We start from the raw sequence: 27645 nt of genomic DNA on the forward strand, positions 1-27645 counted from the left end.
CCACCAGCTGTCTAAAAAGCCGGGGGTGACATCGGGCGTCAAGGTTCTTCTGACGCGGCTGTGCGCGAAGATGTGCCTGAGCCCACACACACACACACACACACACACTACAGTCAAGCACCAAGTGTGCTAACTCATTTATTTTTGTATTTCTTAAGGCCTATTCATAGTCCAGTTTTCGGTGAAGAATTGAATTGACCACCGAACATGACGTCAGGCCGCTGCGGTGGTCACCGCTCAAACAACATATCTCTCTGTTTTTACTAGCCAAGTCGTAACCTCTTCACCGAAAACTGGACTATGAATAGGCCTTCACTCTCACTATTACTGATATTCTTTTCTTTCTTGTTTATTATTTCTGGCTGCTGCTAGCCTGCTACAATGTCGAGGAACCATAAACTAAGAAATTTGAACCAATATTTCGGTTAAGTCCCAATGTCCCTGTATATTGATTGATGGATTTAATTATTTTCCCACAGTAAGTAGAATGGGTACATTTCAAACGAAAGTACAAGCAAATACAAAAACTGCTACTTTGTGGACGAAACCATGAAAAGTACAAGACTTGTGGACTTCAGGGGCCACCATTTTCAATTCATCATAACAAAAAAGATACAAAAACACAATACAAATACAAAACATGTATTGTACAGTATGGGAAAAAAGGGGTGGGTGGGTAGGGGACTCTGATTTTTATTTCAGGCCAGGGGAATTGCAGCCGCCCGTAGGTTCTCTTTGAGAGCGGTTTTGAAGGAGTCAAGGGATTCACATTCACATATCTTAATGGCTGTTGGTAGGGCATTCCACATTTTAGTGGCATAGGAGCTAAATGCATTTAATCCCCTGGCCAAATCTGGGTTGCACATGGTTTGTTGAACTCCCTCTGGTGTTGTGAGTGTGGTGCTTTCATCTCTGTTGACTGGGGTCCCACAGGGCTCTATACTAGGTCAGCTATTATTCCTCTACTACACTGATGAAATACAACATTCGCTGTGAGCTTGTAGATCTGCTATTTTTGCTGAATTTCCCTGAATTGTTTTCATGTTCTTTTCAGTAGTAGATCTGCATAATACTCCCCAAAATAACACTGAGATGCAGTTTTGTTCAGTGGTGGAAGGCTTTACTGTACGTGAAGAGATTAGAAAGTCAAGCTCTGTTTGAAATTTAGTCAATTTGGTTTTTACCGGCTTTCTTTTTAAGCTTTTCCTATTATATATTTTTAAATGCAAAGCATTTATTTTAGTTTGCTTCTTTTTAATCTGTTTTTAAAGCTGCAATCCATAACTTCTTTAGTGAATAAAGCATAATTTTAACTAATAACTTTAGATCCTGTGTTCAGGTGAGACACCTACTGGTTGACAAGAGGTATTGCATAAAACTACTTCCCAAATTTGCTCTGTTATAGCTCAACAGTAAACATTGCACTTGTGGCACTTGTGCAGGGTTCTAATCCTGGTTAAGAAAATGAAAGTTATGGGCTGCAACTTTAATGCAAAGCATTTGAGCTGTATGCATGATTTGTAACAAAGGTGCCAGAACAAAGAATGTTATCTTATCATTATTATTATAGGTCTGAGACAGGCTCCATACCCTCCCCAAGAGGAACAGAGACTAATAAATCTCGGTGCCGAATATGTGCGTACCAGCCGCGGTGGTCTCATAACATTCCATGGGCCGGGCCAGTTGGTGTGCTACCCCATCCTGAACTTGGCCTGTTTTAAGAAGAGCGTGCGCTGGTACGTGTGTGAACTGGAGAGAACGGTCATACGACTCTGCAGGAAACTCGACATCGAGGCTTCAACGTCCCCACACACCGGAGTCTGGGTCGGAGACAACAAGATATGTGCTATAGGTACTGATGGTTCCTTTAATATCCATGTGTTATATGTACTGTCTAACAACGGTTAATTTGCCTATAGTACCTGCCTAATTAGAGATGCACGATATTTGACATTTTGTTCAGATACGTCAGATATGTCTATATGGCTTTTTATGTCTTGTGTTAATACCACTCAGGGTGGTTTATAGACTATAGTCTAACATTTCAAAAACAAACAAACAAATTCTAAAAATCTAAACAAAATTTATAAATATTTCCATATATCTCAGAAATGTCAAAAATCTACAATCTCACTACACATTGTGACGGTTTGTGGTCTTATACCAACTTCAATCTCACACTTCAGTGTTTAATTGTCCATCCCCATATAAAACAAAGACAATTATAGTTATTAGTTGGGAACCTTTAGTATTTTACGGTCCGATTACTTAACGGTTTCATCATCATCATCATCATTTATTCAACCCCCTCCCCTCTCCCCTATTTTCACGCCGTGTCAAGTACCGTGCCGAATCAAATGGATACTACTTTGCATAACGACAGGACAGCTTTAACTGTTTATACCTGAGCGCATGGTAAGCATGCACACTTAAAGCAGTAGGCTATGGCTCCAGTAGGCTACTACTGCTGTGTGGAGTTCTGCACGCAAGAATAATGCCTCCTCCAGAACAAATTAATTTGTCCAAAGCAAACTTTTTGTTTTGCTAGTGTGCTGTAAAGATGTTTGTTTGACTATTTTGTCTACTTTTGTGTTTGTGTCTAAAACTATCATACACTATTTAACAATAGGCTTAGGCTATATCAGCTGTTCTGTGTGTTCTGTGTTCTGCGATGCGCACATGCTAGCACATGCACGCGCGTGCACACGCGTGCACGTGGCGTCATTAAAACGCTGTGGTACCAGTAAAAAGAAACACCATGACACCACTGGTCAGAGCACAGGCGTAAACGGCAGTTCTGCATACTCTGCATACGTCACAGTCTATGATTTGGCAACCTGAACTGGATAAAGAAATGTGATCAATCATGGATACAAAAATGTGAGCTTCTGCCTGAATTATTTGTAATATAATAAGATGTGTTGTGTTGTGTTGTGTTGTGTTGTGTTGTGTTGTGTTGTGTTGTGTTGTGTTGTGTTTTGCAGGGATCCATTGTGGGCGGTACATCACATCTCATGGCATAGCTCTGAATTGTAGCACTAACCTGACCTGGTTCCAGCACATTGTGCCATGTGGGATCCAGGGCAAAGGAGTTACGTCTCTCAGCGCTGAGCTGGGAAGGACCGTGACTCCTGCTGAGGGCACCCCCTACCTGCTGGAGGCCTTCGGAGAACAATTTGACTGTGAGATACTGGAGCAAGAAAAGGAACACTATAGTGGACAGTAAGTTCACAAAGTTTATTTCCATTTAAAAACTTTACATAGAACATCAAGAATACTTTCAAGACTACACTTTCAAGACTACACTAGTGCTATTAAGCTATTCATTGTGCATCTGCTTATTTCTAGACCATTTAGGAACAGAGTTGCCCATGCTTTCAAATACATTTTAATATCTCCTCATTTTTAAATAAAGTACCTTGGTTTTTATCCAACATTCTTGAGTGCTCGGATCGCCGCCTTTTCTCTAGTATTCCAGTGCCACTGATCTTTGAAGCACCAGTCTACTTTACTTTTAAACTTTTATTGCACCTCCATCGAGCACCTGGATGATTCTCTCTTTGTCGCTCTACATTTGAATATGATTAATAGTAGATACTGGTTAATTAACCTACTAAGACCTGAAGCTGATTCTACATAGCCTCAGGGATACATTTTTTTTAACTTACATTTTTATTGTCATTTTCCAAGTAGACATTTCAGTAAACAAATCACAAGTAAAGGACAATCACACGATAAGCACATACACATAAAGCAAAAAATAGAAAATGAAATGTAAAAAGTAAAGACAATAATAATAATGAAAAACAACAACAAAAACAAAGAAAGAAAGAACACTTGTATTGAGTAGGGCTGGATACTAATGAATTACCACTTACCAGTACATTTTGTTTTTTTCAAACCCCTGCAAACCCCTACTGTAAATCTATCCTATGTTGCCCCCTTGTGGTCACTATATGACATGCATACTTGCTGTGTGCAAGCCCAAATTGACCTTGGTCCAGTAAAATGTCCATTTCATCCAGTTCCTTACATATTGCTCTGCCCTTAGCCTAAGAGAGAAGGTCAAGTTTTCGATAGTGTCTATCTCGTTGACTACTGTAATACAATCTTCCTTGGTAGGTGTTGTTACCATTTCCGAGTGATGGCTTTCTTACAAGCTACCAATCTGATTTTATACAAATATAAATCACGGCTCGCCAGTTTTCCGACTCGCCCCAGCGAAAAATCTTCATCAATGTCGTCATCGTTATGCTAACATGCTGTCTTCATCAGTGTAGTATGTATGTCAAACCCACAGATGTTATAGACAGTTCATTTCCAAAGTCAACAAAGGTGAGTATGTGAAGTCCAATGATAGTACCAATGATATTACAGGATATTGTTTACTAATGAATTACATTGTTTCGATACTTTGACGTTTAAACTTTAGCATTCCTACTTCATCTAGTGTAAACTCTAAACAACTACCCTTTCTCTCTCTCAATTCAATGAAATTGAAACGAAGTCAAACTAAAATGCACTAAACCGTGGCGAGTCGGAAAATTGGCGAGTTCTCCGGATACCCCCACATAGTTATTTTGCATACTGGGCCCTGTTTCAAGCAGGCTATAACCAACCTGGCTGGTTCCAGACGAATCTGGTTGGCTCGTCACGTCACCATTTCAGCCGTTATGTCCTCCCACAATTGAGAGGGGACAGACTCTGCCTGGGGCAATATGCATTGCAATATGGCAGATGAAGGCTGGCTATGCGTGCCTAGATTCTACAAATGCCTTCTAAATTAGTTCTCACACAAGATTTTTCAAAAATAGATGTACAAGCTTGCAGCGCGACACAATGTGACACACTGTGAGCTTGTATATCTGCTATTTATTGAATAGCCAACGCAAAAATCAAAAATGACACAGATGCATTCCCGGTTTTAATGGGTTAATGTAGCCATTTTCAGCTTTTAAAACGTTAATTCATCACATGTATAAACATGAAAATAACCTGTGTTACAGGTAGATGCGGACTAGATGTGGACTAGACAACACCAACTCCTCCCTCCCCATCTTGCATTAGCGTCTGGAGCTCTGCAGTGTTGCAGTCATTTTGCACCTCCTTTGCCTCCTAGGTGTGCCTTTGGTTGCCTCCCACAGTGTCAGATCTCTCGCCACCAGTTCTAGATGCCTGACACAGTAGCGAGCCTCATCCTTCTGACCTTGTCCGTGACCTGTCGTGAAGGAGGCCTCCTTGTTCGGAGAGATGGGACACTGGACAGACTGGTTCTGGATTGTGGTTGATACCGTTATTGCATTTATTTGCTCACAGTTGTTGTCTGCTGCTGGCAATGGCTCTGGTTATTCCACTTTCCAAATAGCAAGAAGAACGCTATTATACACCATAACATTTGTTACATGGTATAACAAACAAAAGTCGAGCACTGTACTGCAGTTGCAATGGTTCTGTCCTGTGTGTTGAGTCAATGCCATTACTTTTGTGCATGTTGAATATTCTTTTAAAGTACCAAAGAAGCCACAACCATCACATTTTACAATGACATGCTGTTGGTAGTGGCACCAATGTTCATGTTGGTACAACCCAGCTTTTCAGTCAGAGTGGTCAGTGTGTGCTCTGAGTGCTCCCAGGCCAGAGCACAGCACTCTGAATTTTAGAATGGAGAGTCGACAGCACTCCCAACACAGAGTTAGAGAGATACCACTGTCGAGTTGTCCTTGAGTAAGGCGCTATGGTCTCTCTCTCTCTCTCTCTCTCTCTCTCTCTCTCTCTCTCTCTCTCTCTGGCATGCACAGACTATGTTGTTTCAGCATTGACATTGCAATGTACACATGTTTAGTAGTGATATTGCAATGTAGCTAAGGCAAAACTTGGCCAGTCATCATTCTTGATCGAAAAGTTCATCGAAATTGAACCAAGAAAATTCAATGACCAAGAAAACTGAATTTCCAGATTCAGGAATAAAACCAGTGGTGACGAATTGTGACAAGGTTTTGAACATTGTGTTTAAATTCCAAACAGCCTGTCTTTTCCAGTTGCTATGGTGTCTCTGTATAAGAGAGTGAGTCAAACAAACAGCCTACCTATGAATGTGTCACAAGTTGACAAGGAAGTGGTCAGTGTGTTTTAACTTTTTAGTTTGACAAAAACAGGATGTGAACTTTGTGATCTAATTTAAGTTTTTGCTGCCAAACAGATTTATTGATGTACTGTATGATTGAAAGCACTATAGTTTTTTCCTCTTTGTATATCATATGAACAAAGACATTAGCCTATCTCATCCATTTATCTAGGGTGAGGGGCTGATGAAAAAGACAGTTAATGTTTATTTATTCAATTAAAGTATGATCAAGACAAATACGGCTTTCTCGTCTATGTTAACTTATCAGCCTTAACCCATATGCCGGCCATTGATTGGACAATGGCGAATGCCTGGTTGATAATGTTTATGTATAATGTACATGCAGCTGCTGCAGCATAACGTGTACTGATATGTATGCAGGTTATGAACCAATATATAAATTTACTATTTAGAACAATTTAGGCATTTATCAGAAACACACCTAAAGCGTACACAATTGGGGCATTTTAACCACTGCTTTAATGTACACTTCAGTGGAGCATCACTTATTATTATATTTAAATATTTTAAAACTGTAAACTGTCAGTTACACAGCTTTGACCAGTGATGATGGAAACCATCAGCAGACTAGTAGAATGATGAGGCCATGTTAAACCCTGTACTATAGTAGCATTTATTATGAGTTTTTTGTTTGCATTAAATTCAAGCCTGAATAATGACAGCTGACATTTAGACTAGAGAACTCACATACTGTGTTTATTCTGTTAAATGTATCGATTCTTTCTAGAAAGCTCCCTGATAAAGCAGAATAAAAAACGTTTTTGTGTTTTTATTTTTTGTGTTTTTATTTTATTTTTTAAAAGCCCTATTAAACAACGCTCCCTAGTGGTACGTTCGGGCTAGTGGATGTGATATATTATTATAGCGTCACGTCAACAATTAAGAAAAAACACAGAATTTCCGGTCTTGGTTTAAAAAATTAAACCCATTTCGATAAAGTGTGTGTCATGTTAAGGAAAACGCGACACCACATGTCTTATGTTTTATTGTGGCCCGTAACCATAGATTAAGACGCCAGGTTGAAAGTGGTCACAGAAAAAAAATAGAAATAACATATATAACTCTTATTCTGAAGGTAGAAATCGCACCCATCCAGTTCCGTAGCGTCGTGTCACTTTTAGTGTAACTTGACGCATCTCGTGCATCAGTACTAGTGTTACTGGTTAGAGCTTTTAACAACTAAAACTAACTCAACTAATTAACTAACCAACTAATCCACGTTACAGCTCTGACGTTGAACTGTATAAAACCGGGTTAAAACAGTGAATGTATTCGCTAGTCTGTCTAGGCCACGGGTAGCAGGTCTAGTTTTAACGTCGCAGCTGGTTTGACACCGTAACCAGGCTCGGTTGTGTAACGGTTATTCGTAATTTCGTAGGGATGTAGGGGCTGTACTGGTGGTAGCACACTTAACTAACCCGTTTAACCAGGTAGCCAGTTAACCAGCGGTAGGTTATGTGTGTTTAGGCTTGCCAGGCTGCAGACAGACAGAGACACAGAGAGACATGGGGGGCAGAGGTACCAACGGGCTGAAGAACGGGGACCTGAACGCCAACGACCAGCTAACCGGCGAACCGCAGCTAGACAGGAGCGTGCAGCAGTGGCTGACATGGGACAAGGTGAGGAGTATCTGTCTCTATACTCTACAGTATGGAGGGGACCATGCAATATTGTTGTTATCTGATCTGCAGCATCATTCATTAATCATTGTACTGTCTGGCATGCAGGTACTATAGGCATATTGATTGAAATATGTATTAACAGTTTGCAGAATTACAGTACATTTCAAGCACAAACTTTTTGAAGGGCTAGTGAATCATGGTGTGTGTGATATGACATGTTCAGTACCTCCCCAGTGCCTCCCCCAGTGTCTGCCCAGTGCCTCCCCAGTGTCTGTCAAGTGCCTCCCCAGTGTCTGCCCAGTGGCTCCCCAGTACCTCCCCAGTGTCCCCTGAGTGCCTCCCCAGTGTCCCCCTGAGTGCCCCCCCAGTGCCCCCCCAGTGTCCCCCTGAGTCTCTCCCCAGTGTCCCCCTGAGTGCCTCCCCAGTGTCTCCCCAGTGCCTCCCCAGTGGCTGCAGTTTCTCCCCAGTGCCTCCCCAGTGTCCCCCTGAGTGACTCCCCAGTGCCTCCCCAGTGTCCCCCTGAGTGCCTTCCCAGTGCCTCCCCAGTGTCTCCCCAGTGCCTCCCCAGTGTCTTCCCAGTGTTCCCCTGAGTGCCTCCCCAGTGCCTCCCCAGAGCACAACGGGAAACAAGGAAGTGAGTGTTGATCAAATGGAATACATTTTTGGGTACTGCATCGTCTATTTCTCGCTTCAAATGTTTTCAAAAACATTCTTGAAAGCAATGTTTAGTTAAATGACATTGTGTGTTTGTTTACATGGCTGTCATGTTGGGTACAGTATCAAATCCAAGCAGTGCAGCAGGTGCTTTGAGCATTTGATTAGACAATAGACACTAGACAGCGGTCTGTTATAGAGCGGAGCGGCCTGTTATCAAGAAATAACAGTCTGAATTCAGTGATTGACCAATCAGAATCAAACATTCAACCAATTTTATTTATTTATTTGACAGGGACAAAGCTCATTAATCAACATGTCAGTTTTCACATCAATGTAAATGGGCCAGAGTTAGCCGAAGCTAAATTAAAAATATATATATTATCGTGTTTATAGTCTGATAAACCACCCTGATCGAATTAACATTATCATTTGTTTTCTGCAGACCAAACTGTGCCCCAAATGCTATAGGTAGGCGTTTTGCAGGCACTTTCACTTTTTGGTTCCTGCAAAACGCCCACCCTGCGCTCCAGACCTGTCTGCAGAAGAAACATGAATTCACGCGACCGGGATGGTTTATCAGGCTAAGGGCCGATTCATACTCCTATTTTACCACTGTTTTGGCGCTGTAGTGCCGAAATGATTTCGGCTCGTCAGACTTTAGGACGGTACCCGCCCCCCCGAACCTCAAATGACGTCACATTGTAGGCACTACAGAGCCGAACCGACTTTTATTCGGCTCTACAATAGGAGTATGAATCGGCCCTAATCCTGTGCCAGACATTTTCAATACATTTCAATGAATTCATTACTTCTCTAGTTTTGTTTTTACTTATAAGTAATAAGTAACGGTGTAGATTAACCATCACTCATTTAGCTGGGGACCCCCTGGCACCACTCAAGGACCCCTGGCGGTCCGTAGAAGTCACGTTGAGAACGGCTGCTGTAGGTTGGGTGTCTCCCTCCCAGGCTGTTCCCCATTGAGCTGGTTCTCCTGTCTGGCCCCGCTGACCTATAATGGCAGGCTTTCTGTGTAATTAAATCCACACTTGTTGGCTGTCTGCATAGAGATTACACCTGATTTAATACATAGCTAGCTCAAGCCCTCAGAAGGGCTGGCCAACGTTGAAGCACTCTGCCCTACTGGTCAGAGCTGGGAGTGCAGCCCGTGGACTTACAGTAGCATGAGGAAACCCTGTGCAGCTGGGGTTTAACATTGAGCATTTCCGCATTTTGCACACCAAATTTTGTAGTACACGTTCTTCCGGTTGCTTCAAATCGCCACTGAGCAACTTCCATGGAAATTAATAACGGGGTGGGGCAGTCCGCCCTCTATCCTTTATAACTCTATGAGCTGGCTGCACACTGGTGTCTACCGCACAGGAAATGATCAACCAGCTCACAGCGCGTTGGGCTGTGAGCCTGTGACATGTTGTGAACTTGTAAATCTGCTATTTTCGGTTGGAGACATGTTAGCAGTTAACCCATTAAAACCAGTAAAGTCTGTGTAATATTAAATAAACAAGCAACATACGTTTTTGAGGGGGTATTGCTGCTCTCTGGGAGAGCAGCTGAATTCTTTGTTTTGATTAGGTGTGGAGTGGTGCTCGTTTGCTAGAAGGCTGTTTGTATAATTAGTAGTAATCCATGGGTGGGTGGATTACGGTACTAAGATTGGAGTATGTGTCTTGCTCAAATACACATTAGACACATAGGCCGGTGACCTTCTGACTACCAGATAGCCTCTTTATACATTAAGCTGCAAGGTGCCCCTTGATATAAATAATGATGCAAGTCAAAGAGAATATTTCCCTGTTCAAACTAGCCAAGCACCTTTGGTCATCGTGAGTTTGTGATGACAGAGCAGGCAACTATCTCCATGATCTACCCTAGTTCCCTTGAGTAAGGCACAGAGGCTTTACATTTTAGACAACATGACATTCTTTCAGACAATAGGCTATGCATTAGACACAACATCCATTCAGACAGTAGAATATATATGAGCACCAACATCTATCCATTTAAATAAACGTAGAATATATTATGGTTATAGGTGTCCACCCTAAGACTGGGAGGTCGGCGTTTAATAATAATCCCCAGCCGAGTCATACCAAAGACTATAAAAATGGTACCCATACATGCCTCCCTGGTTGCCATTGGGGTAAGTCACTGTGACATACTGTACTTGTGTCACGTCCAGGGGGTGTACTTGTCTTGGACATCATGTTTGTGACATACTAGTGTCATGTCTACCAGGGTGTACTACATCAAGATGTCTCACAGTTGGAGACATCTTGGAATGTTGGAAAGTTGGAAACAGGAGATAATGTAGGCTATGGATATACCTATGGCCCATAGGCTATAGGCCACATAGTTTGAGAACCATTTTTTCCCAGGGCTATCTACTTATTATATTGAAGAGAGTGGTCTATTTAGGAAGACACTGTGTATCTGACATGCCGCCTGATGGCAGCAACTTACTTAGCAGGTCGCTTAAATGTCATGTGTTTCTGACCTCTACTCTAAATGTCACCCTCTCCTTTAACACACACTATACCAGCTTGTACAATAATATTCGTAAGAAACTTTATTTATATAACTTTTCATATGTATAACATAGTTGGTGCTGTGCAATTATATTTACTCTGTTGAGCTAAAAAAATAATAATACAGTGGTAGGCATAAATGGAGCATCTCACTTACTGCTACAGGATTCAAGTCCATAAATATATTTATGATAAATTATTTATTTTAGACCAATGCACTGTGGAAGGAATGATACATTGCCAGACATCCCAGCAGGCTGCTACTGGAGGAGACTGGTCTGGACCAGTGCATGACTGGCATGTAAGATCAAACGTCAGATGGTCATAGGCATCCAGAGTCCAGACACACAGCAATGCCCAATTGCCAGATGCAGGCAAAAAAATCACACCCGTGTGAACCGAGTGATGCAACTCCCCTCTCTCTCTCCCCCCCTCCTCTCTCTCTCTCTCTCTCATTAGCAGGCAACAGTGCAGCACTGTCTCTCTCTCTCTGTTTCTGGCACAACAGCGCCCCTACTGGTACTCATAGTCATATACTGGTGCTCATTAACGTCACACGGACACATACTGTAGGTGAACCAACACATAGGTGGGTGAACACGGACATTGCTGTTCCTTGGAGTGGTTGCACCACTCAAAAACAGTGTGAAAGGAGCCCCCCCCCCCCCCCACACACACACACACACACACACACACACACACTCCTCCTGCTGGGTGCCTTCTCACTGGCGCACCGTTGAGAAATTACGAGCACCTTACATCACATTAATTTGATAGCCCACCCACTGACAGATAGATAGATGGCCGCACCAACTCGAGGGAGTGGAGAGGAACAGTCAACGAGAGACATAGACGGGGCATGAGCGAGCCTACTATACTTTTTAATTAATAGCGTTTCGGTGCCAAAGTGGCCAGTGATGTGTGTACCAGGATGGACTGATAGACTGACAGATATGACAAGGAGCTGCTGTCGGTTAAAAGAAAATATGAAAGGGAATATATATATTTAAAATAAAAATCACACACCCAGCCGCCCGCAAAAGAATACTCTTTACCCTTAAAATATAGCACTCTATACACTATACTATAGTGTATACTACTATACTCAAAGTTCCATTGTACAGATATTCTACTGTTGGACAGACAAGACCTGTATGTGCCCGTCGCGGCCACCGGCCAACTTGGGAACCTAAAGATATACGTTGTCATAGCACCCGTTTTAACTCTCAGACGGTGTCCCACATGGAGATCTGTGTATGTGCCTGTGTGTGAAGACTGCAAACTGAAAAGTTTACTTGGCAATCAATTCGGCCCACTGGCAGAGCCTTTTGTGGTGGTTCTGGAGAACCGTGGGTCCGATCGACTCGATACCTGGCACTGCACTCCCTGTGGGGGTGTGGAACGCGTGTGTCAAATGTGAAGTCGGTGGGGCAAATGGTTGTCGAGTTACGTGCATTACAACCGTACACACACACGCACCCAGGCAGACAGACAGACACACAGACGTGCCGCATTTATTGTAGGATGTTCGGTTCTTAGCTTGCTTGCCTATGATCCTTGATTGTCTATTTCTGTGTATTTGATGTAATTACCATGTGTTGTTCTTGCTTACTGTAAAATAAATCACTCTGGATTAGGAGCATCTGCTAAGTGCCTACATTGTAAATTGAATAAGCTTACAGCATTTTGCAGCGTGACGTGTTGTAAGCTTGTGAATGGCCTATTTTTGGTTCATGACATGCTTCCATAGAAGACATGCTGACGTCTATGGAATCCAAATGACGTTTATCAAAGACGTGTATTAATAGCGTTTGCCAGACTTATTTTTCTTTTTTCATTCATAAACTGTTAAATACTAATGTGTTCTGGAACAGCATGCACCAATTTAAAACCGTCCTATGGCAATGTTGCTGTGAATTCTTAATTGACTCCTCAACCAAAATTGATTGATACAATATTGTTCCTACATGTAGATAATCTTGCACGATTCACCAAAACACAATGAAAATCTCCGCAACATGCATAATGTCTGGTTTCCTTTTCATTACTATAGGTCTTTGCATAGTTTTTTGTGTATTTGTATTTTTATATAGACACTCATCCAACGTGGCGTGCACTGTAAATGGCTGATTCACCGCTCTCAAAGAGCATTTACAAGTGTCTGCAATTCGAAACTGGCCCCAGTAAAGAGTCAAAGATCTTCAAGCTGATCTTCAAGCTCTCAATGCAGATCGGCTGTTTTTGACTATTTTCTAATGGGGCTTACGTGTTTACATGTGTTTACACGTTAGATGTTCTCAAAAATAAACTTTACTCAAGTCTAAGTTTTTTTCCCATAATTGATTAGACAATGTTGCACTTTTTGACAGAATAATATTGGCCGATAATCGACATCGAGATCAGCATCGGACTCAAAGTTCTGGCATCGGTCTGGCTCTAATGTTTTCATTAAATGTTCTCTCTGTCTGTCCGTCGTCCTCAGAACCTGCTGACCCGAGGCCAGGTGGAGGTTCTGGTGGAGCAGGGCAGGTGGGAGGAGCTAAAGAAGAGGCTGGGGTCCAGGCTGGGCTTCGGTACGGCAGGACTGCGTGCTGCCATGGGAGCTGGCTTCTCCCGCATCAACGACCTCACTATCATACAGTCCACACAGGTCAGTACGCCATGGGAGCTGGCTTCTCCCGCATCAACGACCTAACTATCATACAGTCCACACAGGTCAGTACGATGCACTAGAGCCCCAACTATCAGGGCTTAACCCGGGTCAAGACGAGAAATGTCAAATTATATTGTAGTCCAATGTCACAGACATGTTTTTGGACTGCACTGCAGTCACAAAACTGACTGCACTGCACGTACACACACACACACACACACACACACACACACACACACACACACACACACACACACACACACACACACGTAAAACCAATCTTTTACTACATTACAAATATTGTCTCCACCAGGCCGAAGGCATAGGAAGAGAGTATGTTTTGCACTCCGTCCGTGTGTGCAATTTACGTGAAATGTTTCACGGACTTTCCTACTAGGCTGAGGAATATATCCCACCCTTTTCACTTTGGCCTGTTATAGCGCCACCAACAGGTGGATTTTTGCTAAACACATTTTTGGAACAAAATGCCTCAAATCATCCAATTGCCATCCAAGGCGTAAGAAGAAATGGCACCCTTTTCACATTGGCCTATTATAACACCACCAGGAGGCCACAACCTGACCTGCCCTGGTGGAGACCTGTCTCCAGAGGGGCACTTTATCTAGTATTATGATTATGATTATTATTATTATTATTATTATTATTATTGTTGTGTTAGTACAGTCTCTGTGGAACATGTGCCTCCAACATGTCGCTGCTTGTACCTGTATGAGTAAGTGTCAAATAAACCCTTCTTGATTGTTGATACTAACCAGAAAACCATAAACAAAAAAGCTAATATCCTATTTACTACCCCACTCTTTCCTAATCTATACAAAGACTGGCACCTGATGTCCTAAACAAACAATTATCTAACATGTAAATACAAATAAGGAATATATAGAACATATACTGTATGTGCACCTTAGATTCAAGGAACCAATTGCTGGACAGTTTTAAAAAGTCACTATAACATCACACAATGTCTGTCTCTCTAGTTGTGTCTGTCAGATCTTATCGTCTAGTTGTGTCTGTCAGATCTTATCGTCTAGTTGTGTCTGTCAGATCTTATCGTCTAGTTTTGTCCGTAGATGTGATTTATATTCTGAGGTCTCCTGCCCATCCAATCAATGAGAGTGTGAGGTGGGTTCAAGCAAGCGGAGTAGACCAGGCTGTGCAGTGTGACATTCAAATAACTACCGAAACCCAATTCTGCCAAATGGCTCGGTGGCGTGCCAGGATCAGTATCGGATACCACTCTCAACACAACTTTCTTCACATCAGGCATAATTTCATCACATTAGCTATAGTTTATGTGAGGTTACGGTTAGGTTTAGGCATAATTTCACCACATTGTGACAGCCCGGAGGGCCTCCCTTCCTGAATGCCGGATGGCACCAGTCCCACCCTCCATTCCGGGGAGAGGGGAGCGGGCCCCAGACCTCCTGGGTCTTCGACACTATAATTCACACTTTTTTCCCTCCGGGGCATGTGCCGTTTGCCCGGGGAGCGGCTACTGAAAACGAATGGCAGAAATCTCATAAGGCACAAAGTGACTACTCTCACTGATTGAACGTGCAGGAGAACCAATTAAATGAAATGGCTTTTGTCGGTCAGATCTTATCCGTTGGCTATGTCTGTGTGTTCAGGGGATGTACAGATACCTGTCCAAGTACTTCCCAGACTTGTCCAGCAGAGGAGTGGTTGTGGGATACGACACCAGAGCACAGGAGCAGAGTGGCTGCACCAGCCTCAGGTACCTACAGTACAAATAATAATAATCATTTAGTATAACAGTTAATTAAACATTCAATGGTGTCTAGTTGTCTACTGCAGAGTCTAGGGGTTTGAATCCACCACGGTGCATCTGGCTTAGTTTTCATTTTTAAGTGGTGCAACCACTTCTACATCCAGCAATGTCCGCATGTATCATGTATCATGTATCATGAGCACGAGTGGTGTGCGCATGCGTGAAATTGGAACGAGAGAAGTATGTGACATGGCTGCCACCTGCTGGACGCAAACGATACAGAGAAGAAATTGGAACGATACAGAGAAGAAATTGGAACGATACAAATTGGAACGATACAGAGAACCAATAGACGGGAGTTGCACCACTTGGTTCACACTGGTGTGATTTTTATATTATAGTTAAAAGACAGAAATAAGCGCAGTTGAAAGGAAACCCATGTAGGACTTACACAAGTTTGTAAGTGTGGGTGCATGTGTGCGTCTGTGTGTGAGTGTGCGTATGTGTGTATGCAGAAGTAAGGCTTCATTATATGGTAGAAGCAAGTGGAGAGGCTAGATTCATCATGCTGGCCCTCAATCTATGTTTAAAGTTACTGAATGAAGATGAGGAGTTGGCAATAAGTGTGTGTGTATTCCAGAGTAAAGAACCTCTGTCTTTAATGGAGAACTGGCTATGTCTTTTATTATAATCATGAACATGAGAGTTTGTCTTAAAATATACTTTTGAAAGGTGTAGGAAGCATATTTGAAAGGTAAGGTTGTTGAGCGTCTATATGAACGAATGTTCGGGGGATATTTGTCACTCCACATACTCCTTTGGGCTGGGGCGGCACTTGTCAGCAGGGAGTTTTGGGCAAGAGGAGTAGGACGGAGGTACCAAGGCCCCCCCGATGTGGGCTCCTGACTGGTAGGTGAGTCAGTAGGATGCAACAGCAGTGATAATACACATAACTACAATTAATATGATGTTTAGAAAACATTGTTTACATGAACCAATACATTAATAAAATACAGCTGTATCTGTAATCACTAATCAGTTTATTACCAGTATCACGATGCTCCAAATCTACGATTGAATTTATTTGATGTTCGATAAGAATCTATGTAGATCAATCACACTTTAAAAAGAAAACATTGACAGTTCTAATTAATGTGGCTTTTGCAGGTTAGGAACCTCAAGTACCTTCTGCCATGTAGTCGCTCTTCTATTGCGTAACTGCACTATTCACATCAAACAGGTGCCGTTCACTCTCTTGACATTTGATTGTTAAGGTTTTGGATTTAATTTGATTTAATGACTTGATTTCTTTCCCGATTTCAATCAATTGTTGCGACACCCCTAAACGTAGCCAATGGCATTTCGAATGACTGAAAGGATTAATTGGAGATGAATTGTTTTTTTGGATTATAGTTCTCATTCGCCACGACTGATTTCAGTCACTCCTTTCACACCTGGCCATACAGACATTTTCAGTGACATGGTTAATTCCACAAGCAATGAGTACATTGGGGATGAATGGTTTGTTTGTAAATGTTAGCGTCATTAGAATTCTGCATGTACATGGAAACCAGTGCGGTCAGCTAACGGTGCAGTTGTGTTTCTTGTTCAGACTGGCCCGACTGACTGCTGCCGTGATGCTCAGTAAAGACATTCCTGTCTACCTGTTCTCCAAATACGTCCCCACGCCATTTGTGGTGAGTAAGAACCGATCAAAAGTATCTGCTTGTGTGTGCTTGTGTCTAGCCTTACAGGCCTTACAGGCGTATGCAACTATGCATAGGCTAAACCTGTAACATACATAGCACTCAGTATGCACTGCAGTGTATACCTCGCAGTTAACTATGGAATCGCGCATTTCCTGTGTGTTGGTCAAACCCCAGGTGAGAGAGCATGTGACATCACGTGACATCGTCAAGGATGGAGCATGTGACGTGACATCACGTGACATCATCAGGGATGGAGCACGTGACATCAGGGATGGAGCACGTGACATCATCAGGGATGGAGCATGTGACATCACGTGACATCCCTGATGTCATCATATTATATATATATATATATATATATATATATATATATATATATTATATGGAGATCCCTGATGTCATCAATATTGGCCAGCAACTCTACATCTGACCTCACCTCAAACCTCCTCCTTTGTGACTGATACCTGTCTATTTAAACTCTAGACGGGCCTGCCCCAAAGTTATTAGTGTAGCTGCGCCCGCCTGTGCTTGTTTGCAGAACATCAGTCCAAAGTGTATTTGTGTTTTCCAGCCGTACGCTGTTAAGAAGTTTGGTGCAGCTGCAGGGGTCATGGTGACGGCATCACACAACCGTAAAGAGGACAACGGATACAAGGTGCACTACAGACAACACTGTTTAAAGCTGCAGTCCATAACTTTTTAGGTTACTGGTTCACATGAATATGTTGGCATTAAAATACACTTGCACAAAATACATAATGCTTATAATGCCTCACTGTGTGAGGCGTTGTGAGCTTGTAGATTAATCGGCTACTTTCACAATATTTATCTGTCGAACAAAGTCAAATTTAATGTAATGCCTAAAATTCCAAGTGCTTGTCGGGGTGGGGGTTCCCCAGTTCAAATATGATTACTTTGGGGGGGGGGTCGTGAACTACTTGAATTAAATGACCCATAATGTCTTGGTTCCCCGTGCAGGTGTACTGGTGTAACGGTGCTCAGATCTCCAGCCCTCACGACACGGAGATCCTCAGGTGCATTGACGAGAGCCTGGAGCCATGGAGCGACTCCTGCTGGACAGAGGAGCTGGCTGACACCTCCTCTCTGAGCACAGACCCCCTGGAGGAGGTCACCAGCTCCTACATGGAGGACCTCAAGACGCTCTGCTTTCACAGGTGGTGAACACCAGCACGTCATTGATTTCTCTATCAAACTTTACTCCATCAGTGGTTTTACCAAGATGCAGCAGCATGCTCATTAATTATTCAGTCCATCAATCGATGCAATTTGAGAGTGTGGACTTGCCAACAACACTGCAGAGCTTAACCCAATTTGGGGGGCGGGGACCCCTTTTGGTGTTAGCATTATGTTATGCTTTAGCTATTGAAAAATAGCAGATCTACAAGCTCATAGCGCGCCTGGCGCGCTACGATCTTGTAGGTCTGCTATTTTTGAAAAATCGAAGAACGACTGACATAGAAACATAGCTTTTTCAGAAAACTGTCAGGACGTAGAAGACATTTTTAGAATCTGATCTCAGGTCAAATGGGTTAAGACCATTGTGCTAGATAGGAGGGTGTAGAGGCTAGAGGGGCAGCGATTCAGGAGTCCCGAGTTGGAGTCAGTCAGTCCGTTTGTCTCCTTTGTGTCATACAGCGACCTGAACAGCAAATCTCCTCTGAGATTTGTCCATTCGTCTTTCCATGGTGTTGGTCACCCGTACGTTCAACAGGCGTTCCGTGCGTTTGGATTTCCTCCTCCCATTGCTGTGCCTGAACAGAGAGACCCAGACCCCCACTTCTCTTCTGTCAGCTGTCCCAACCCAGAGGAAGGAGAGTCTGTTCTGGTAACTACTACTACTGCTACTTCTTTTCCTCTTTACTTTATCTACCCAGGGTTTTTTTTCTAAGAACGCCCTGCTTCACATTCAGACAGACAGACACACAGACACACACACAGACACACACACACACACACACACACACACACACACACACACACACACACACACTGTGTGCACGAGAAAGAAGAAGCCTGGTAGCCAAATCTGGTTTTGCAGGACTTCCGCATTTGGGATGCTACTGCGCGAAACGATAGTGTGTAGTAGAGTAGACGTACTTCTGGGTTTCTTTGAAATGAATAGTTGGGTCATCTGCTCTCTATATATAAATTAGGACAGGTAGGTGTTTATATTATGCAAATGAGTGTGACAGACATACTGCTGATTCTAGATCAGTTTCTCTGAATGTATTGCCAGGTAGGTGGTTACGTTCTGACATTGTGTTGTATATTTCAGGAACTCTCTCTTCGGCTGGCAGAGAGAGAGAACGCCAGGGTAGTCTTGGCAACGGATCCCGATGCAGACCGCCTGGCTGTCGCTGAACAATCTAACGGGTAACAGCTGTCATTGCTCAAAGGCACACCGGTCCTCTGTAGCTCAGTAACACTCCCTGGGGTTATGTGTTCCATTCCCTGTCTAGCTCAGTGTCTAGTGCAAGGCACTAAATGCACCAGGGTTAGCCTCACAACTTGTTTTATACAGCAGTGGTTTGCAATCATTTTGTGCCCAAGGCACACAGATGGGCATTCATGGCAATAATATCCAATCTACAAGCCCATAATGCGTTGCGATGCATTGTGAGATTGTACTGTAGATCTGGAAAAAAATCTAATAACATTATTTTAGACTATAATGGCATCCACAAAATAGGGATGCTAGGTTGAATGTGTTTACAATGTCTTGCACCTGGGGAGCGCTCCAGCTCTAGGACTAGAGAGCACCTGGGGAGCGCTCCAGCTCTAGGACTAGAGAGCACCTGGGTAGCGCTCCAGCTCTCTGCCAATGTATTTCTGAACGCTCCCCAAATGAAACCGGCATGTTTCTTTTTAGGTGTGGTTGGAAGGTGTTTACCGGTAACGAGTTAGCGGCTCTACTGGGCTGGTGGATGCTGTTTAACTGGAAAGAGAGACACCCTGACCCCAGCGACATGCAGGACGTCTACATGATGGCGACGACGGTCTCCTCCAAAATACTACAGGCCTTCGCTCGCATAGAGGGCTTCCACTTTGAGGTACCTACTACCTTGGATGGGATGGTGTACAACAGAGTAAAGTTGGCACAGAACAATGTAGAGTAGTTGTTTCTAGTGCCCGACTGATAAGATACATTTATTGATCCTGTGCGGGAAATTCAGGTGCCAGAGACATTCTAATGTTTCGACTACTGAGCATCATCATGTGCCTGGGTACACTTTGACACCAGCATTGGTCAAACCTTTAGATAATAAAGATTTTTTTTTAAGTGTGTAAATAACCCTATAAAACAATGAAACACACTTTATTGTTCTTATGTTATGAAAACACATCAAGAAACAAAATTATTATTATTAATTTTGTCTTTTTTTTATTCATATTTACAATATGTTGTTGTTTTGTTCTGATGGATACAAAATGGCACGTTTTTGTAGAATGACCGATATGCTATTTATTGATTGATTGAATACTTAACAGGCTTTGGGCCAAGCCCCTAGTGCCTAGGCTTGTTTGTCCTGCAAATAATCGGAGATCGGATATCGGTCATCATTTCATAATCGTGCACCCCTAAAAAAAATATTGTTTTTCATTAGTATAATTCTGTATCACTGTAGCCTATATGTGAACACATGTAGAGGAATACATGTTTGCTGTGTTCACACACATTGTAAATGACCTTTAATTCTGAGTTCCAAAATAACAATGCATTGACAGACTAAAATACATGTCTAAAGAATGTTAGCACACCTGGCTGGGAACATTTGCATGTTTAATACGCAAAATTGATTTGGACCCTGGGCGTTTAATAGAACCAGGCAACTATTTGCAGCAGGCTATTATTTATTTTTGCACTGCCTTCTCTCCAGCATGTTTTATTTTATTTTATTAATCTACAGTATATACACTATAAACACACATGCCACAAGGAATACTCTCACTTCTGCTGATTATAGGAAAATTAGCCCATTTAGACCTGAGGCCAATTTTTTTAACGCCTTCTGAAAACCTTCAAAAATAATAATTATGTTGCTACATGTAACTATAACGAGACACAGAGGTAGCTCCCGGTATAACAACGTATAGGTTGCACCAGGTCTAAATGGGTTAGTGCGTGCATTCTCTATTTACAGAGTATTTCTACATTGCATTATTGATATTAGTACCATTTATTATTAGAATTTTACTTAAGTAAACAAAATTTGAATACTTTTTCTACCACTGTAGTGTTGAACAAAGTCACTGAATGTGATGACGTGTGTCAACCATGTTGTCTGTGGACAGGAAACTCTGCCCGGGTTCAAATGGATTGGAAAGAGAATGCATGAGCTGGCCAAGACCGGGAAACACACCATCTTCGCCTTCGAGGAGTCCATTGGTCAGTGACACAATATTGGGCTTTGGCGAAAGACATTTAAGAGATTATAGATTATAATGAAGTGAACTTTGACAGAAAAAGACTCACTCACCGTATAAAAAAGAAGGAAAACTCCTTAGACCGAGACTTAAGAAAACATTTCCTTCCTTTTATTTTATCATGCTCATAAAGTTCTCTGTGCTCAAAGTGCAATTAAAAAGCAAACGTTGGCCCAGGCCGTAGCGTAACGGTCTGGGCACCGGACTGGTAATCCAGTCGCAGTGTGCCGCGGGTTCGACTCCCGGACCCGACACGGCCTTTACTGCATGTCATCCCCCCATCTCTCTCCCGTTTCCTGTCAGCCTACTGTCTGTCCCTTCAAAAATCAATAAAAGGCGTAAGCCGCAAAAAAATATCTTAAAAAAAAAAAAAAGCAAACGTTTCGGTGTAGTCTCCTGTAGCCAGACGACTATTCCACAATCCCCGAATGCTATATCGAGTCTGGAACTACACCTCCCGAAATCCGTCGAGCCGTCATCTATTCGTCATTTATGTTCACTAAAATATATCTTGAAATATCTTTACATTGCATTTTCTAACTTCCATTTCTGCTAAGTAGCAAGGTATGCTAAAATGACTTTCGGATAAATTTGCGCTACTGTAAAGATGAAATGGAACTACGGAAGTGGGGAGGAGGCGTCGCATCCGCTTTATCACTTGATCATTTTCAGAGCGTCTGTCCTTCAGACTGGAATATAACGGAAACATTTGGAAATCTGTCTGTCTCGAGAGACTAGCTGTAACGTGATGCAATGTGAGCAAATCATCTATGAGTAAATAACCATACTAAAAATAACAGATCTACAAGCTCACAACACTTAAGTTGTTAAGCTTGCAGATCACCTATTTTCTGCAAGCATCGGCTTTAAGAAAGCACAGACCTTTTAGTGGATGCTAGCTGCTTTTAGATGCTTGTTTTGTTTTTGTGTGATTAGTACTTTCATTTAAAACACGGTTTAATGTTTGTGTTGAAGGTCATGACTAGGGTTTGACCTTTCATGTCAACAATCACAAATATATTTTGCATGTGTGTGTGCAGGTTTTCTGTGTGGTGATATAGTTCCTGATAAAGATGGTGTCAGTGCAGCTGTGGTCGTGGCTGAGATGTCAGCCTACCTCCACAAGAACAACCTCAGTCTGTCTCAACAGCTCCACAACATCTACCAAATGTAAGCATGGATAAGTCAAAAGAAAAACGAATCTATAAAATAAGTAATTAACCCTACATCATCTACCAACATAAAAACATCATCATACTCTATTCTACTGGCATCCCTACCAACCTGCAGTAAAGCAGGTTGATTTCTTCTTTGTTTTATTTAAATATAATGTAACACAACTATCTGAGTGCCTGCCATAGTTATAGAAGTTATACAAGCATGTTATATTACAAGCTTTACAGCAAGTAGGTATGACAATTGACAAACATTGCAGTAAACTAAGTAGCCTATTTTCTCTGAAATGCTTTGTTCAGTGATACTACTGTACATGGTCTTTGACTGTCAGTTTGCTGAGACAATATTAAAGGTATATTCAGTGATTTCACTCAAAGAACCTTATAGGTTATCCAATCAGGATAGAGAGCCAAAAACGAAACCTAAGGTTTTTTGACCCCCAGGGGTTAACTGGGGACAGGGAGGAACTCCTTATATGGTCAGCACACTCTATAGTAGAGAGGATTATCACAACAAAATAAAATAAGTGATATTTGAATTAAGTGAAATCACTGAATATACCTTTAAAGAGCCTCTAGGTCCCATGGCAAACATATTCTGGCAGAGCAATTGTTTCTTGAACATAATACAGTTTATGTGTATTCAATGCTGTCAATGATGTAGGTGGCTTTATTTACTGACATTCAGCAAAACTAACGAAACTGTGGCAACATACTGTATGTACACAATAGCCACGTCATGACAAAAACAGAAATACTTTGTATTTATACTTTGTCATGGCTGGACAGATAAGACTATTTTTGAAATGAAGACGTTACTGGAAATACACTTTAATAAAGTTTAACACTTGGTGTGTTTTCATGTTTTCAGGTATGGTTACCATATCTCCAGGACGTCATACGTGGTATGCCATGACCCTACCAAAGTGGAGGCCATCTTCAGCCGCATCCGTAACTACAATGAGCAGGGCTCGTATCCCCAGAGCTGCGGTGGCTACAGCATCAGCCATGTCAGAGACGTTACCACTGGATATGACAGCAGCCAACCAGACCAGCGTTCGGTAAGCCACGGTGAAAACATCCAAGCCTCTCGCTTTCAATCAGAATCAGTTTTGGTTTAGGTGTAAAGCAGTGTGTGACGAAGCACATTTCAATGTTTTTCTGCTTTATTTTACCTATGCAGGTTTTTGTTTATGTAAAGAAATGTAACGTGTGATGCTGAGTATTTAAATAGTGTTATCTTCTATTCATATGTGAAAGGTAACGGGTCTGGTACAGGGGTGATTGACAGCTGTCAGTGACTGGTTGATTGTCACCACCCAAGGTTACTAGTAGAGGAAGTGACACACGGGGAGGGGAGATCTCACAACAAACAGAGTGCAGGCCTGCACAGAGGAGGAGAGGAGCTCCAGGCGCCAGATAGCGTTTACATTGAGACAGCTATTTAATGTTTAAACGAGCGTATCTGCAGCCACAGTAAATTATAAGGAACAGTCGGGCCCATCGGATTGGGCATCACGTATGCCGCTGCCGTCGGGGATCGGCGTTGGAATTGAGGATTACCTGCCGGTGTTTGGAGGCTAACAGGGATACTGCTACTACCGGTGAGACCGTTCCAAAAGTGTTCTTTAAGGATCATAAATATAGGGGTACCCCGAGCGTTTTCATGTTTCCGTTGGACAATTTTTGAGCAGAGAAACTTTTCGTTGCGTTGGAAGTTTGGGACAGTTGTACACTTGCGTTGTACACTTGCGTGTACCACTAGAGGGGGATGACGGACGCGGACTTTATTCTCTGCTGACTTTGGGGGGCTTGGGAAATAACTATTGATTGTTGGTTTAAGTTTGTGTGCCTGTTTATTTTATTTGATAGGGAAAGAGACAGGGAGAGAGGCGTTACCAGTGAAGTGTACTGTCTACTTTTGATTCTGTCAATTGCTAATTAGCATCTCTATATAAAGAATTCTGACTATAACCCTACGATCCTGCTTAATTTTTTTTTATTTTGAATGTTGGCATCATTGTATGTAGGTGCGTACGTGTTATTTTGAAACAGCATCTTATGCAGTTAAAAACAAAAGTAGCAGTAGGCACAATGTTTCTTGAAGTTGTGGTTTCAAAAGGTTCTTCTGTGTGTTTGAGAATGTTCTTTCAGTGAGTCATGATGCTGTTGTGTTTTCTCAAGGTCCTTCCAGTGATTAAGAACAGTCAGATGATCACCTTCACCCTGCAGAACGGCATCGTGGCCACTCTGAGAACGAGCGGCACGGAACCCAAGATCAAATTCTACACGGAACACTGCGCTGCACCGGGACAGAGGTAGGCTCTAGTCTGAATCGGAGGAACCGGATCCAACATTGACGAACTGGAATCGGTTCGGTCACATTTGGAACCGTTTCCAGAACCGGTTTTTATCACACTGTCAGATCTGGTATGTAGACTTCACGTCTGCTATACAATTACAATACCAGTGGTTCTCAAACTTTTTAATTTCAAGGATCACCATTACTCTGATAGTGTACAAATGGACACATTGGGGTCTTTTTGGTTCCCGTTGTACACTCTCATAGTTACAGACCTGTAAGAGTCCATTTGGAACCCCCTCAAGTAACCCAGAGGGTCCCTGGACCTCACTTGGCAGTGAGCTCGGTATATAAAGGAATTGTTAAAGGGAACCATTAAGGAATCGGACTGTATAAGAGGGAATCGTTACGAGAAACCGGAGTTGCTCTATTGTGTATTATATACTGCTGTTGTTTTGTGTGTTACAGTGACATCTCCAGCCTGCAGGAGGAACTTGTCCGAGTAATGGAGACTCTGGTTGAGGAGTTCCTGGAGCCTGACAAAAACAACCTTATTCGCCGTGCCATGTAGTGCTGCTGCTCACCTTTTATAATAATTATGGTATTTATCCATCATACCTGCTCTGCTGTGCTGTGTGGACGTAATGAGCAACACTTCACAACATTAGCTCACGTGCTCAATGTTCGCTTTAAGCTTATACAGCCTATGGCTTTAAGTCAAAAATAGTCTAAAGAAATCACACTCGTATGATGTGAGGGGTGCCCACTGTGGCTGCCACGTTCATTGCAGATTCACTGCCACTATACTGTATACATTACGTGACATGAATGCATTGTTATTATTGTATAAAACAAAATCAGTCACAAGATGTATTTATATTGACCACGTGGCGTCTCACGTTGTCGATGTTTGTCAGTTAGGGGTTAAAGGATAAAGTTGACATAACATGGCCCTTTTCAACTATGAAGGGTTAACCCTAGAACCTGAACCTTTCAAGAACCCATGACGTTCTGTAATGAGTTTGTTTGGCTACAACCAGCGCTGAAGGGGGAGGTATGTCATACAAAAGAAAGCTCATAAAAAAGAAAGTGAAAATAGACGATCTACTTGCAGATCTGCTATTTTCAAATGTTGAAAGTATAAGTTCTGTTCTGGGTTCCCAGAACTCAGTGGTTAGTACTATACCCCCAGAGCACAGACCAAATTAGGTTCTGAGAACCTTTTATCTGAAACTTGAACCATTGTGAATGGAAGCAAAACCAGAACCTGTGGAATTATGTTTCACGGAACAACACGGTTTGTCTTAGTTATTGTCGTTGAAAATAACAAACAGAATACTACAGTATATTTAATGTAGACATTCTGCTTCCTGTCAAGTCTTCTTAAGGAGGGAATAAACACTTCTGGTTCTGTCCTTCTGTTTGCAAGTCTTTGTTATTATTATTATTATTAAGAGTCCACTTGGTCCCTTCTTGTTAGTGTACTGATTTATTCATAGGGCCGTTCATAGGACCGTTTTAAGCATTAAATCGCAGAAATAGCCTAACCATGGAGTCATTTTTTTTACTCAGCAATATGGTAGTGGGCTATGTCACCCTGCCTAGACATGAAACCCACAAACATTGGGTGGTGCTATAGTGATCTTTAATTTTTAAGTGGTGCAACCACTTCAAGGATTTAGAGTACTACCAACGGGGGGTGCTGTTTTTTGATTATTACTACAAACTCACTTCAGACCTACAGTATACTTTTGAAACAGCAACATCTACGAGATCGGCTGTGAGCCTGTAGATCTGCTATTTTCAAAGGATTTGTAAACATTTTAAAACGTGTGAAACGGGACCTTCTGCATAAGGTACATTTTATACTTTAAGTACCGTACATTTTCATGGCAAAACTTTTGTACTTTTACTCAGGTACATTTTGAATACCGAACTTGTACTTCTAACAGGCAATTCCTACAATAGGATTTTGATACTGTTACTTAAGTAAAACATTTGAGTACTTCTTCCATCACTGCAGCTTCTGCTATTTCATGAAGAGTTGAATTCCCCCCGGTGTGTGTGAGTCACACTCCACTGTGGTTAAAGTTCTCTCCACCTGGCTGCAGAGTGCAGAGTACACGCAGAATGACCACAGCCATCCACCACAACTGAACACTGCTGTTCATACACGTACAGGTAAATACAGACATGTCAAAAACCACCTGATTTGCTGAAGGTTTTACCCAAGTCATGCTTTGGCTTATCTTATGCTGTCTGTGCCACTACATATTTTGATTAAACCTGATAACACAAGGTTAATTTGGGATTAGCAAGAGTTTGTAAGTATTGGATTATATCCTTCTGCATAGTTTTAGAAACATTGTACAATTCCGCAATCATTTTTTCTGAATAATTGATTCGTATGATGAAATTGGATCGTTAAACTATGATCCTATAATGTTCTGGGGAAAGTTTATTTTTACTTTACATTATTTGGACAGGATTCATGTACATTACTGAACATACAATTCAATCAGCTGAAAGTTATCTCATGTAAACATGGCTATAGAAGCTCATTTCCATCCGCAGTCTACACACATCAATCAATCAATACCTTTGCATTGGTTATAAATTAATCTGTGATCTCCAGCCATTTGG

General features: G+C 42.1%; 2 protein-coding genes across 2 annotated transcripts in view; both read left to right on the plus strand.

The window, feature by feature from the left end:
* lipt2 (lipoyl(octanoyl) transferase 2) overlaps window positions 1-6300 on the plus strand; it is a 7367-nt gene extending 1067 nt beyond the window's left edge. The window contains exons 3-5 of the mRNA XM_083772988.1: window positions 1571-1852; window positions 2985-3222; window positions 5007-6300. Of these exons, the coding sequence (XP_083629114.1) occupies window positions 1571-1852; window positions 2985-3222; window positions 5007-5010 (524 nt within the window). The 3' untranslated portion in view covers window positions 5011-6300. The remainder of the gene's footprint in view (window positions 1-1570; window positions 1853-2984; window positions 3223-5006) is intronic.
* A 969-nt stretch (window positions 6301-7269) lies between these two features.
* On the plus strand, window positions 7270-26417 carry pgm2l1 (phosphoglucomutase 2-like 1). The gene is made up of 15 exons (XM_083772810.1): window positions 7270-7307; window positions 7613-7764; window positions 13450-13617; window positions 15270-15376; window positions 16983-17067; window positions 17651-17734; window positions 18058-18254; window positions 18736-18925; window positions 19376-19473; window positions 19970-20150; window positions 21394-21487; window positions 22566-22695; window positions 23572-23761; window positions 24885-25018; window positions 25471-26417. Exons 2-15 carry the CDS (start codon window positions 7651-7653, stop codon window positions 25571-25573), a joined length of 1875 nt encoding a protein of 624 aa, XP_083628936.1. The 5' UTR covers window positions 7270-7307; window positions 7613-7650; the 3' UTR covers window positions 25574-26417.
* Window positions 26418-27645: the final 1228 nt, after the last annotated feature.

This window comes from Protomyctophum parallelum (genome assembly GCF_964188405.1).
Source record: "Protomyctophum parallelum genome assembly, chromosome: 9".
In the NCBI taxonomy this organism is placed as follows: domain Eukaryota; kingdom Metazoa; phylum Chordata; class Actinopteri; order Myctophiformes; family Myctophidae; genus Protomyctophum; species Protomyctophum parallelum.